Source organism: Rhineura floridana, chromosome 3, assembly GCF_030035675.1.
Source record: "Rhineura floridana isolate rRhiFlo1 chromosome 3, rRhiFlo1.hap2, whole genome shotgun sequence".
In the NCBI taxonomy this organism is placed as follows: domain Eukaryota; kingdom Metazoa; phylum Chordata; class Lepidosauria; order Squamata; family Rhineuridae; genus Rhineura; species Rhineura floridana.
The window spans coordinates 54,539,718-54,554,120 of NC_084482.1; the positions used below are offsets into that span (position 1 = coordinate 54,539,718).

Genomic DNA, 14,403 nt, shown 5'->3' on the forward strand with positions numbered 1-14,403 from the left:
TATACACGACAAACACTGTTGCTCGCTGAAGGTGCTTCTTGCAGGAAATAGTTATTAAATTGTCAGGGGCAAGAGCCAAACAGTAAGCACTTTGCCTTTGCACAGATGCCTGACCCTGCCAGCCTCTGCACTTCTAAAGCCATCGCTGCTAGAGTACTTCCCAGCTTCGTGCTAACATACAAAAAACAGGACCACATAAGCTGGCTGTTACTGAAGTGTGTATGTGTGATGGAGGTTAAAATTGCTCCCACCATTCATTTGCCAGATGTCAACTCGCATCAGGGCTGCCACTGGCCCATGGACGATGGGATGGCGTGTGGTGAGGAGGCAGCACTGCATGGTAGGCAGGGAGACCAACACTGTACATGCTGTCCAGCTCACTCTGACTCCTTATTTCCTAACTTCTTATCAGCTTCCCTTCCTATCCCTGCTCTTTCACCCTTGCAATATACCCAGCAGCGGCAGGGTTGGCTGTTGAGTGGTTATGGATCCATTATGGACTATGTATCTGCATTTATGGGTCTGGGAGGAGACAAACAGCTGCTGCTGCTAAATTAACCTCAGGAGGACTGCAGGCAGGTCCCAACCAATGGTCACACCCTTTTTTTCTTTCTCTCCTTGCTCCAGGCCCGCTTGGAAAGTTCATCCACTTCAATTTCAGAAATATTCCTTTGCATTCAAACTATCAGATTCTTTAGAAAAGGGGTGAGAAACCTTCAGAGAGATCCTGTTAGCACAAGTTACAGTGGAAGAGGAGTTTTGTTAGGCTAAAATAGTGACAGAAAGCTCTGTTTTATTTTTATCCCATCCTTCCTTCATAGAGATCAAAACAGAGTGTATGGTTATCTCCCCCTGCCCCTCATCTTCACAATAACCCTGTGAGGTAGGTTACTTTGAGAGAGATTTAGAGAGTGACCATCATGGCCTGGGTTTCCCCAATCCTAACTTGACATTCTAGCCACTCTGTCAGACTGGCTTGCTGCTTGTATAACTCCTCTGTTCTTCTGGTGCTGAACGGACCAGGGGGAAAGGTGGTCCATACTACATTTGAATGTAGACATCTAGAGCGGTGCTTCATTTCTAGGAGAATTGTACCAGACTACCTATATTAGCTCTCCAAGGTGTTCTTAATTATTGTGAGCAATCAGGATTTGGAAGCTTCCTTTAGAGACATATGTGGATTGTATTAGTACTTCTTGCCAAAGCTTTGTGCTGCTGGCTCATGCTGAGGTCATTACCTACAATAAGCAAGATGTCCTCTGAGTCACATTTGGATGTTTTTGTAAAGTTGAGGGCATGGTTCTCTAGGATGGAGCAAGATGTGCACGCGTTTTACAGCTTTACCGAATTTCATAAGCTGAGTTTAAGCCCCACCATCCCTTTGGGTTCTTTTCATCTTTTCACATCCCTCTTCCATCCCTTTTGTTCTCTTGCAGTTGTTTTGCAGGTGGCCCTGGACTGGCTTAGGGTGGGCAGTGGAGGGCACATGATTGCCACATTAATTGGAGAGACATTTGCCTCTCCTTGAACCTTACTTAAATTCTTTTTCCTTTGCCTGCTTTTTCTTGCCAGCTCTTCCAGGCCACACCGGGGAGTCCCCTGTTTCTCATCCTTGCTGATTCTTCTGTTTGCCACAATGGCCCCTGATGTTAACTTTCACTCATTCATTCATTCATTCATTCCTGCCCCACCTTTCCTCCAAGGAACTGAAGGTGCTGTACATACTTCTCCCTTCCCCATTTTATCCCCACCACAACCCTGTGAGGGAGGATAGGCTGAGAGACTGTGACTTCCCCAAGATTACCCAGTGAGTTTCATGGCTAAGTGGGGATTTGAACCCTGGTCTCCCAGGTCCTAGTCTGACACTCTAACCACTATACTGCATCAGCTCTTCTGTAAACATCTCAGTTGACACTTTAGGCATTGCTGTGTTCACTGAAGGACGGGAGATGGCTGATGAAATCCTCCTCCTGTACCAGGGCCCGGCCTCCAAGAGGTCTTCTGTATCTTTAAAAGTTGTGCAGGGGGGAGGGAGAATTCCACCTTGTGGTTTTTCCCATTACAGCGTTGCAAGAACACCTGCACTTGGCTGACTTTCTCTTCTCCTAAAGATACAGGATCAGTCTCAGACCCTGAGCCTGGCAACCCTATCCTGTACATGGGCTTAAAGCTCTGGCAGCTAGCTAGGTAAGATATTTTCACCCCCAGGCACCTTAGATCCAGGACAGTCCCTGCTGCTTCCCAAAACCAGAGCAAGCAAACAAGCTTTTACTTGCTAACTTCTGGATGTGAACTCTCTGATATCAGTTTTTCCAAACCATGAGTAAACATCTCTTAAGGCTTACCTAATTATCCAGAGAGGAACTTTCTCCCAGTTGACCACATGTCCCCAGCTATGTGAGATAAGAAGGAAATGACATAGTTGAAAAGCAAAAAAATACATAGTGTTTCTGCAGTAATGAGCTTATCCAAGGTGAGGAAACCAAGAGATAGTCCAAGCTGATGCTTTAATCAGAAACCACTCAGTCCTTCCCCACTTCCCTAGAAAATTCCACTGCCAGCTGAGTTTCATTGTCACTACCTTGCTCAGTTATTTTTGCCAACACGTTTCAGTCTCTAGCAGATGCTTCCATTGGCTTTACCTTGAAATCACAGGTGGGGGACCTGTGGCCCTCTAGTCATTGCTGGACTACAACTCTGGGCCCTGGGTTCCTTTGGGAGAAAGAGTGGGATAGAAATGTAAAAATAAACTCCTACCATCACTGACTATTGGTTAGACTGACTGGGGCTGATGGGCATTGGAGTCCAACACCACCTGAATGGCTACAGATTTACTACCTGTCTTTAGATAGAGGGGTACAGGACAGAGGAAGAAAGGCAATTCTTGTGCCCATGCATGCATGCATACACACACCATTCTTGCAGATGTTTGCACTCACATGCATGAATGTACCTCCAACCTCACCCAGTGGAGTGAGCAGACTAGAGGGAGGAAGCAGTCTCCCGGCTCCTTCCTCTTCCCCATCTATTTCCTCCTCACCACCCCCATTTTGTTGTCATTACTTTGAAGGAAAATGCTTCTACAATATTTCTATCAAGTTTTTTCTTATTTATTTACTTATTTATTTCATTTATGTCACACCTTTCCTCCAAGGAGCTCAAGGTGCTGTGGAAACATGGCTCTCCCTCTCTCCATTATTATCCTGGCCATAACCCTGTGAGGCAGGTTAGGCTGAGAGGCACTGACTGGCCCAGGGTCACCCAGCGAGCTTCATGGCCAAGCTGGGTTCCATTCTGACACTCTAACCACTATGCCACCCTGGCTCACAGGAGATGAGACATTCCAACAAATTTTCCTAGACAGGTTTCTGAAAGCTGGTCTATGAAGGCTAGCTGGAAACATCTTGAATGCAACTCCTCCCAAAAGCCTATGGTGGCAGCTGTGATAATAGATGAGACATGAGGTGGGAAGCAGGGAGGGGAAGATGTGTTTGGGGAAAGTATCCTCCTTTCCCGGACAGTCTTCTCTTCCCTATGAGCGGGCATGTGAGTGTTCACTTCAGGTTAGTCAGTCCAAGTTACTTGAAGTTGGTATGCTGGGCCATTGGGGAGGACTTACCGGGGAGTGCTTTGATCACACCCACCAATATTTTTGATGGGCCTTTCAAAGTGTCTCACGCTTACCCTTGCCTTGCCCTATGAGCTCCCTTTTCAAGAAGTAGAGCAATCCACACTCTGAAGGGTTGATATTTGATGCTTTTGCTGCAATGGGCAGCAAAAGAAAGGGAAATTATCAGATTGGGAAGAAATGAAATTAATCCAGCCACTGGGAATTGGGATGGTTTCCATAGCAACAAGCACTTTGGGGTGACAGAGACGTATATGGGGAGTCTGAGGTGCAGAAAAGGGCATCATGCAAGAGTTTCCCTTTTTGAAGAATGACCTGAGCACACAATTTTGATGGGCTTGTAATACCAGAGGGCTGGACTTCATTTGTATTACCACTGAGAAGAAGAGCTGTTGTGAATGGAGCCAAGCAAGGTGGGAACGGGGAGAGGGGCAAATGGAGGCTTGACTTGAAGCTAAGGACACTGAAATCTATCAGTTGAAAGGAGGCTCTAATGCTTGTGCCTTCAACACATTAGCCTAGCAAGCTCATTTATGCAATTATCCCCAAGGCCAGCCCATTCCCATGAGGTCCTTTAAGTACTTCCTCTTTGTGTTCCTTGCAGTGTCATCAGGATCCCTACAGGCACTTACTGAGCTAGCAACTGGCTAATTCCCCCTATGCAAAAACTAATATTGGCCCCAATTCTGTAGTGAAGGAGAGTTCCAAGTGAGACTCTATTCTGCAGTGAGCTTTTATACTCAAGAGAGCAGGGAAAGCTCCCATGCAAACTGAATGGGCATCTGGGAACAATTTTGCATGGGAAGAATGTTCCCTGACTTCTCTCTTGTGCCAATAATGTTGTCTTGCATTTGAAGTGTGTAATAAGAGTGCAGTCATTTTCATCTTGCAGGGTCACAGAATTATAGCATAATCCTTTTTGTGCGTATTCAGAGGTAAATCCCATTAAATTAAATAGGGCTTAATAAGCACATGCACCTGGGAGCAGTAAGATTTACTTCTGAGTAGACATACACAGGATTGCACTGTTGTCCTGCAAACCATTCCTTGCCATTAGCAACACAGAATGTGCTCATCCAACAAACTAGATTACTTCTGCATTTAGCAACTAGAAATGTCAGAGTAAAACAGCTTGGGGTTCAAAACCTATGCCAAATGTGTAAGGATGCTAAGACAATAGTCTTAAAACAAACAAACCAAGAACCAGGAGAACCAGAGTTGCCAAGCTCAGGGCCTGAGACTGATACTGTATCTTTAGGAGAAGAGAAAGTCAGCCAAGTGCAGGTGTTCTTGCAACACTATAATGGGAAAAACCACAAGGTGGAATTCTCCCTTCCCCCTGCACAACTTTTAAAGATACAGAAAACCTCTTGGTTGCCAGGCCCAGCCTTCAAGAGATCTTCTGTATCTTTAAAAGTTGTGCAGGGGGAAGGGAGAATTCCACCTTGTGGTTTTTCCCATTGTTGTTGTTGTTGTTATGTGCCTCCAAGTCAACTACAATTTATGGCTACCCTATGAATCAGCGACCTCCAAGAGCATCTGTCATGAACCACCCTGTTCAGATCTTGTAAGTTCAGGTCTGTGGCTTCCTTTATGGAATCAATCCATCTCTTCTTTGGCCTTCCTCTTTTTCTACTCCCTTCTGTTTTGCCCAGTATTATTATCTTTTCTAATGAATCATGTCTTCTCAGTATGTGTCCAAAGTATGATAACCTCTGTTTCATCATTTTAGCTTCTAGTGATAGTTCTGTTTAATTTGTTCTAACACCTAATTATGTGTCTTTTTCGCAGTCCATGGTATCCGCAGAGCCCTCCTCTAACACCACATTTCAAATGAGTTGATTTTTCTCTTATCCACTTTTTTCACTGTCCAACTTTCACATCTATACATAGAGATCGGAAATACCATGGTCTGAATGATCCTGACTTTAGTGTTCAGTGATACATCTTTGCATTTGAGGACCTTTTCTAGTTCTCTCACAGCTGCCCTCCCCGGTCGTAGCCTTCTTCTGATTTCTTGACTATTGTCTCCATTTTGGTTAATGACTCTGCCAAGGTATTAATAATCCTGACAAGTTCAATGTCCTCATTGTCAACTTTAAAGTTACATAAATCTTCTGTTGTCATTACTTTAGTCTTTCTGACGTTTAACTGTAGTCTTGCATTTGTGCTTTCCTCTTTAACTTTCATTAGCATTTGTTTCAAATCATTACTGGCTTCTGCTAGCAGTATGGTATCATCTGCATATCTTAAATTATTGATATTTCTCCCTCCAATTTTCACACCTCCTTCATCTTGGTCCAGTCCTGCTTTCCGTATGATATGTTTTGCGTATAGATTAAATAAATAGGGTGATAAAATACACCCCTGTCTCACACCCTTTCCGATGGGGAACCAGTTGGTTTCTCCATATTCTGTCCTTACGGTAGCCTCTTGTGCAGAGCATAGCTTGCTCATCAGGACAATCAGATGCTGTGGCACCCCCATTTCTTTTAAAGCATTCCATAGTTTTTCATGATCTACACAGTCAAAGGCTTTGCTGTAATCTATAAAGCACAGGGTGATTTGCTTCTGAAATTCCTTGCTCCGTTCCATTATCCAACGTGTGTTTGCGATATGATCTCTGGTGCCTCTTCCCTTTCTAAATCCACCTTGGACGTCTGGCATTTCTCGCTCCATATATGGTAAGAGCCTTTGTTGTAGAATCTTGAGCATTACTTTACTTGCATGGGATATTAAGGCAATAGTTCAATAATTACTGCATTCCCTGGGATCCCCTTTCTTTGAAATTGGGATGTATATAGAACACTTCCAGTCTGTGGGCCATTGTTTAGTTTTCCATATTTTTTGACAGATTTTTGTCAAAATTTGGACAGATTCATTCTCTGTAGCTTGTAGCAACTCTATTGGTATGCCATCTATTCCTGGTGATTTGTTTCTTCCAAGTATTTTATGAGCAGCTTTCATCTCGCATTCTAAAATTTCTGGTTCTTCATCATATGGTTCCCCCGTGAATGAATCTGTCATCCAGCCATCTCTTTTATAGAGTTCTTCAGTGTATTGCTTCCATCATCCTTTTATTTCATCTTGGTCAGTCAGTGTGTTCCCCTGTTGATTATTCAACATCCTTACTCTTGGTTTAAATTTCTCTTTCATTTCTCTAATCTTTTGGAATACGGCTCTTGTTCTTCCCTTTTTGTTGTCCTGTTCTATTTCTGTACAATAACTATTGTAATAGTTCTCTTTGTCCCTACATACTAGTCGCTGTATTGTTGCATTTAGGGTTCTGACTGTGTTTCTATTTCGTTTTGCTTTTGCTTTCCTTCTCTCTTTAACCATTTGAAGAGTTTCTTCTGTCATCCATTGAGGTCTTTCTCTCTTTTTAACTAGAGGTATTGTCTTTTTGCATTCTTCCCTGATAACGTCTCTGACTTCATTCCATAGTTCTTCTGGTTCTCTGTCAACTAAGTTTAAAACCTCACATCTGTTCCTTATTTGATCTTTATATGCTTCTGGGATGTTATTTAAATTGTATTTTGGCATTATGATTGCTTTGTTGTTCTTCTTTAGCTTTACTCTGATTTTCGACACAACCAGTTCATGATCTGTACTGCAGTCTGCTCCTGGTCCTGTTTTTGCAGAAAGTATGGAACATTACGGTGTTGCAAGAACATCTGCACTTGGCTGACTTTCTCTTCTCCTAAGGATACAGGATCAGTCTCAGGCCCTGAACCTGGCAACCCTAAGGGAACTCAATGTAACAGGAATATACTTAGGTTAAAAAAAAGAGGTTTAGAGCCACTGGGAGTATATGGAAAGTGATGGTACTTGAATGAGGATTGTATTACATGCTACTTTGTAACTCAGATTAAGTTTGGCCCCTCTGGTCCTCAAACTAATACAGTAGGGGCGTGCTTACCGGCATTCCGCTAATGCGGCGGCTTTCCTCCCCTCTGTTAAAGCCGATTTTGCTGCTTTTGCGGCATTTTGCGACATTTTTGCGGCATTTTCGTGTGATGCGCCCCATTAAAGTCAATGGGGTTCTGCTTTACGGCGATTTCCGCTTTACGGCGGGGGTCCGCAACAGAACCCGCCATGTAAGCGGGGCCCTACTGTACAAATGAGCTCCTACTTGCTCCCTCTTGAGTATCAGCAGCATGGCCCCAGTCACTCAGGTATATCAGCAACCAACCTGAACTTTACATCTTGGGGAGCCCTTTCAGTCCTGTTCTTAACCCTTGTATGCCTACAGTGTCCCTATAAAGACTCAGAAACAGATCTACTATTTTCGCAAGGGTAGAGAACCTCAAAGTTGAGATCACTTCAAGTTCTACATCCTTTAATCACACACCACTGTGTGTCCGAATGTAATGAACTCAAGAGAAACTTTATTGAAGGTAGAACAGTTAAGAAAAAGAAAAGGGAAAACATTGAACAAGTTGCGTAGTAGAATAAATAAAAACACAAGCTTCTAGGCTATATCTCTGGTATATGATTCATCATAACCAGTGGCATCTACTCACATCTGGCCCAAAATGGATAATGCTGTTTTCCACTATAAACTTCCCCCCCAAGCTCCTACCTCACACACACATGTGCATGTGTGCGCACATGCATGCCCCTCTAACACAATGTAGGTCTCCTCAGGATAACAAAATACAGGTTTCTTTGTTTCTTTAGAGGATTTTTCACACTTAATTTATTGAACTAGTTTCTTCTAGTCTTCTGACAGGCTAAATAAAAATGTATGTATGTCCTCCTTTGCTATGCTGAATACCTAAGTGGCAGAGGGACTTGCCAAAAAGAATAGAGATGAGGAAGAGAAAGACTACCAAAATCTATTTCTGTGGACCTGTGGGTGAAACTTGAGTTCCTGATCCCTGATTGCTTTGGGGAAAACTAGGAGACATGAGGAGCTGTACAAACACTCTTATCCTTACATAGTTGAAGGCGTCCCTTCTTCATACAGGAGATACAAATAGGTGTGGAAGGAGGATCTGTTAACCAGGTATGTTGGAGAACAAGGATGTTCAAACAACCTGTGTGTAAATGCCATCCACTTTCCTGCCTCCAGCACATCGCTTCAGATTAGGTAATCTAGCCCTATAGTTCAGCAAGTGTCGGAGCTACAATGGAGCTTCTGTAATGCTACAGATTTTTCCTGTGCTAATTTTGTGTATTGCTCTCCAAAATGTCCCCTCTTGCTGTAGCATAGCTGGCTTGAAAAGCGTCCCTAGTAGACCTGTGGGTAGCATGCAGAGCAAGTAATGGGTAATAGATAATAATTAATAGAGCACTAAGGTGGTGAGGTAGAGAAATAGAGAGATAATTTTCTTTATCCTTAGGGAGGCTATAGTTTGCACACTGCCCCTTTTAAAACTCTGTTTACAGCAGCCATTTGGGTTACACATCACTTTGTATAAAGCCCCCTTGAGGATATGTAATAATGGCTCTTTGATTAGTGGCTTTTTGGCTGTAGAGGGAGTAGTGATGAGCTGCATCTGGGCTTTACTAGGCAACTCCAGGTGGGAGTAGAAGGCTGCAATCACCCATCAGTCTAGGCTCAGGCTCCTTCATCAGCCAGCACTAGGGGTGGGCAGCTTAGAGACCAATGCCTGAAGTCACGCTTTCTATCAGCAACCTGCTCACTCAACCAGTGGAGAAAATGCTCCTTAATATGGGATCTATGATGCTACTGGTTGCCTGTATTTTAATTTTGGCATCCTTGAGTACCATGAAGCACTAAGTTAGGGGTAGAGATATACCTTCGGTCTATATCACATACAATCAATAGGCTAGCAAGGCAAGAGCAGGAGCTTAAATGAGCTGCAGGGGGCAGCAATACAGAAGGGGACAACTGGATGATGAGCCCTGAAGTAATGCTGGCAAGTGAAGTTTGAAATTAGACAAAGATAGTAGCGGGGGGAGCGGAGGCCCTGTGCCCTGAGAAGCCTCTGTGCCCCATCCCCACCTGCTCTTGTACCTGTTACCCCATTAACACAGTTGCTATAATAAGGGTAATCTCAGTTCCTAGTCTTTATGTTGTTAATTACTTCCTCATTCAAGAAACCTCTTTTTGCTTGATCTAGGGCAGCAAAGGCCGAGATCAAAGGTTAGGCTAGCAACCTGTCTAGTTAGATTTCATTCATTCTGCTGAGAACTGAAGAACATAATAGAACTTGAACTGTAAGACTTGACATATATGTGTGTGTGCACACAAATGCTCTCTCTCTCTCTCTCTCACACACACACACACACACACACACACACAGAGAGAGAGAGAGAGAGAGAGAGAATGTTAAGGTTGGCATTTTATTCCAGGGGTTCCATGGAAGCCCAAGGCCCATAAAAACCTACGTCTGACCCTTTGTAATTTGACCCAGCCAAGTCACTTTGGCCAGACTCCTGTTCCACTCACCGTGATTTGTGCTATTGCTGCTTTGGGGCATGATGCCAAGGCATCTTTGGAGGATGAGGAAGAACACACACACAGTGCCTGGGCCAGTGCAGGAAATCTACCACCAGAAGCTTCTGGGAAGAAATCTCAGGGTTTAGTGATGCTGCCCACATTAACAACAGCTCAGCCCTAACAGCAGCAGATTTTCTCGTTGTAAGAGAAATGGAGTCTGGAAAGCAGACACAAACCAAGCCTCCCTGCTTAGCCACTGTGCACAGCCCCACTTATAAGGGTATATCCCCAACTGGTCTATTCTGAAGAGCCTTACCACTCCTCTATCTCTGGTCTGTCTTGAAATTTTTCTGCTAATATCAGGGGCTTTTTTCCATCCCCAGTAGATTCTCTGCGCTTGCGCTTCCCAAAAGATCATAAATTCCAAGCAGAGCAATCCTGCTATGTCAGCAAGTCTGCAAAATAAATTGATATTAAACGCAACAAAAGTCTCCTCTAATTCACTGTGGTGCCTTCCCCAATCCCTCCATGAAGTAGTAACTGAAAAGTGGAAGGTTCTTTAGCTTCTGCCTGGAGTAACTCCAGTCCTCCAAGTCCGGGACCTTTTGCTAATAAGGAATTATTTACAAATAACTGTGATTGCTGGGTTGCCTCTCTTCCTCCTGTACAAGTACATCACAGCATTCTTGTTCTCAGCCACAGAGGAATGCCACAGAGTTCTCAGCCAAAGAGGCACACCAGAGTTGTACATATTGTAAATGCACACACACACATAGAAATGGTCTCTCTCCTGGGATTACACAGACACAATTCTATAGCGTGCTTCCAGACAGGAGCTTAATTTGCAAACAGGTATTTGAAATATCATAAACAGTTTATTTTGTCAACAGCATTTTGACTTGATTTTCCCCAAAAAGTGTAAATCCAGATTAAGTGGCAGGGGAGGGGGAGATATGAGTTGGCATTTTGATGCCAACTAAGTATGCATGAAGAGCACCAATCTCACAATAAACACCCATCTGGAAGCATCTATAGTTTCTCTCTCCTCCTTTTCACACAGAATCATTCCAATAAAGTATCCTATAGGATATAGCAAAATACTTCAAGCTGTGCCACTTCTCATGCTTTAAATTGGGAAATACTCCAAATCCTTTAAAAAGATGTCCGTCATATTTCAGTGATAGTCATTGGTTTATGCAGTCATGGCTGCTCTGGCCACATGCTCTTGCCTCATGCCTCCTCTCTCCTCCTCCCACTATGCGTTGACTTGGTGCAAAGATCCCAGCCTGCATTAATCCAGAGTTCCCCATTACATCCAAACCAGAGAACTCTGGCTCAGTGTTTGTTAACAAACCAGGAAAATAAGCCAGATTATAACATAGCACTTCCTGGGTGTAGGAATATTTGTCCTTTACTCAGTGAGATAGTTGTTCAATTTCATGTTTGTTTAGTCTCAGACAGAATTAAGCTCTGTGAGCAATTACATAATTGATGAAATGTTGTGGGGGGGGTTAGAAAGGGGGGTTTATCAAATCTCTGTTGTGACCATTAGGAGATATGTCAGCATCAAGTGGTGGTTGTGGTTAGGTTATACCTCTTATGATACCTTGGATTTCTTCCCCCCCCCCAATCTTTTTCCTTTAAAGTCTATAGCTTGCCTTGCCTACTTGAAGTCATCTGAAATGCATCTTGTGTGTGCCTGAAGCATGTTGTAGTCTGGAGAAAACATGTTGGCTGGTGTTGGGGCAGTGCAAGTAGTTGAATAGTCTCACTTTTGGCTGGTGGCAGATTAAATACCCTTTTGTTCCCTTTTGGCTCTGTGCTTCTTTGATGTAGATGCCAGGGCCATTTCCTATGTTTGAAGTTTGTTTATTTAAATAATATTTGCCCTGCTATTCAACCCAAAAAAGCTCCTAGAGTGGCCTACAGATCAATGAAATCAAAACAGCTCTTGCCCTCAGGCATAAAATCTAAAAAGGCATGACACAAAAGGAAAGCAGATTGTGCAGAGGGAGGAGGAAACATGCAAACTCAGGTACCAGATCTTAGTTACAAGTTCTTCCAGTGATCAGGTGGGATGGAAACAGTTAAAGAGAGGAGAAGCCAAAAGTTGCAGTTGTCTCAGCTGCACCTGTGGAGTTGCCTGACATTCATTTTCTTTCCCAATCAGCTGTACTCTGATGGAATGGCCACTCTTGGTGCAGGGAAGCAGTCACAGAATCTTCCTAAATTCTGTGATTAGAGGAATTGCCGTGGGTGTATATGTGCAGCTTGGTTTATACTCATGTTTCCCTCATATGGTTAAGGGCATGTGTGTGGCCAAGAACTGACCATGACTGGAGCAATTGCATGGAGAACTGACATTGCACGGAGCAATCAACTGGGTGACCTGTCCCACAGATTACTGGGTAAACAGCCATCTTCTTCCTTCATATGATTTGGATCATAGTATTTCTACCTTAACTTCACACTGACTGGATGGATTTAGACAGATAACTGACTGGACAAGATTGTGGCTGGAGCTGGGAATGATGCTGCAAGCCAAACCCCCAGCTCCACACTGCTCTGGGCTGAGCACGGCAGGAGGTATGTGATGTTCTTCTCCTGAAAGCAGCTGTGGGACAGGGGCAATTTGAATTGGGACTGCTGCCTTGAAGATGTAACCCTTTCCACCCTATTTCACAGCTCTGATTGAAATTGCCTCTCTTTGAAGGAGCTTTTAGCTGCAGAGGGGAAAACATACAACAGCACTTAAATTTGTGTAAGCCTTGATATGGGACTAGCTAGAAATCTGCATAGATGAAGACAGATCATGTCATATGGAACATAGTTACATAATAATAAAAATGGCTAGACTTAGCTTTCTATTATTTGTAGTCCTTCTGGATAGGGAGGAGAATGTCAGTGTATATGGGCAGTGTCCAGGATTGCTACCTTCTTATCCAGAAATGAACTCTTTCAGTGCTCCAGATCAGAGAGCTTCCTCAGGTACAGTTTCTTCTGCCCCAGTGCTACAGTAGTCCCATCTTTCCAAATGTTGCAGTGAGGAAAATGCCAGCTCTGTTCCTTTGAGATTAAAAGAAGTAGGACAGCAAATACACTGTGGTAGGATGAGTGACCTGCTCAAAGCTCTTAATGAAACAGGAACAGCCTCTGGATCAGAAGATGGTATTCCCAACACAGGGGTGTGGAACACTTGCCACCCTGGGCTCCTGCTGGGAGGAAGGGTGGGATATAAATAAAATAAACACTTTTCAAGCAGAGGGTTGCATTCCCTCATGACCAACATGCCAGGGGCTGAAACAAAAGTGGACATGTCCAGAGCTGGCAGTAGGCAGCATTATCCCACTTTTTCTCACATGCATGCAACCATACACATATATAATACCCATACAGCATGCACTGCTTACCCAGAGAGGGCACACACACATACTCACATGCAGACATACATGCAATGCAAACAGCAGTCACCACACACATATAGCACCTACCACACATGCAACACAACACAACAGACACATACACCACAGATAAGTACACAGCATCATCAGCCAATGCTCTGAGGTGTGGAGACATTCTCTTGGCCATCTCCTGGACTCCTAACAATTTTTCTTCCCACATGTATTTCCAGCCCACACCAATTCTCCCTGCATCCCTTGCTGTAAAACAACCCTGCCCATGTCCCCCACATTCTTAGTTCTGCAAAAATGTAAAATTAAGTAACTGGAATAAATAAGGAATTATATAAAATTGCACAAAATGTGATATGTTGTCTGTAGAATCTGGCCGTTCCATTTACAGAATGGCAAGGTTAATCTAGACATCCCAGGCTGTAGGCTAAGGTCCAATTCATTAATTATAGAGAGAGGTGATTCCATACAGGGGCCATGGCATATGTAAGCCATTTGCCACTTAGGCCATACATATATGGCAATGGCTTGTGCAGGCTTGGAGTTTACATGTGATTGGGCTGATCCATACGCTGAGCAGCTAGAACCATATGGAAGCATTTATTTGCAGCCTCCATATGACTGTTATGATTTAGAAGACCCAGAGTCAGTGAACAATACAAGCAGCAGGGAAGGCTTCTTTCATGCATCAGGGAGGTTCATGCATGTGCCCTCCTCTTTTGTTTCCTCTGCCATAGCACTTAAGCTTTTGTGAGAGACAGTCTTTGCAAAACATACTCAAATAACTATCATTTAATATCCTAGCCATCAGAGCTGACATTTATGTCGTTAATTTTAAATCGCTTTATTCCTTCCCTATTAAGTTTGCCTTGTTTTCAGCAAACCAAATAACTCTCTCTTTCCCAAGCTGCAGCCTAGTATTTTATTGCCACTGGATTTCTTTTTTCCCTCTCATG

General features: G+C 43.6%; 1 protein-coding gene across 4 annotated transcripts in view; it reads left to right on the forward strand.

The window, feature by feature from the left end:
• The first annotated feature begins 12,177 nt into the window (after positions 1–12,177).
• Positions 12,178–14,403, forward strand: part of RBFOX3 (RNA binding fox-1 homolog 3) — a 129,258-nt gene continuing 127,032 nt past the window's right edge. The window contains exon 1 of one of the 4 annotated variants that reach the window (XM_061615822.1): positions 12,178–12,445. In XM_061615822.1, the coding sequence (XP_061471806.1) occupies positions 12,370–12,445 (76 nt within the window). In that variant the 5' untranslated portion in view covers positions 12,178–12,369. The remainder of the gene's footprint in view (positions 12,446–14,403) is intronic. The other 3 variants (XM_061615821.1, XM_061615823.1, XM_061615824.1) reach the window with 3 other exon arrangements.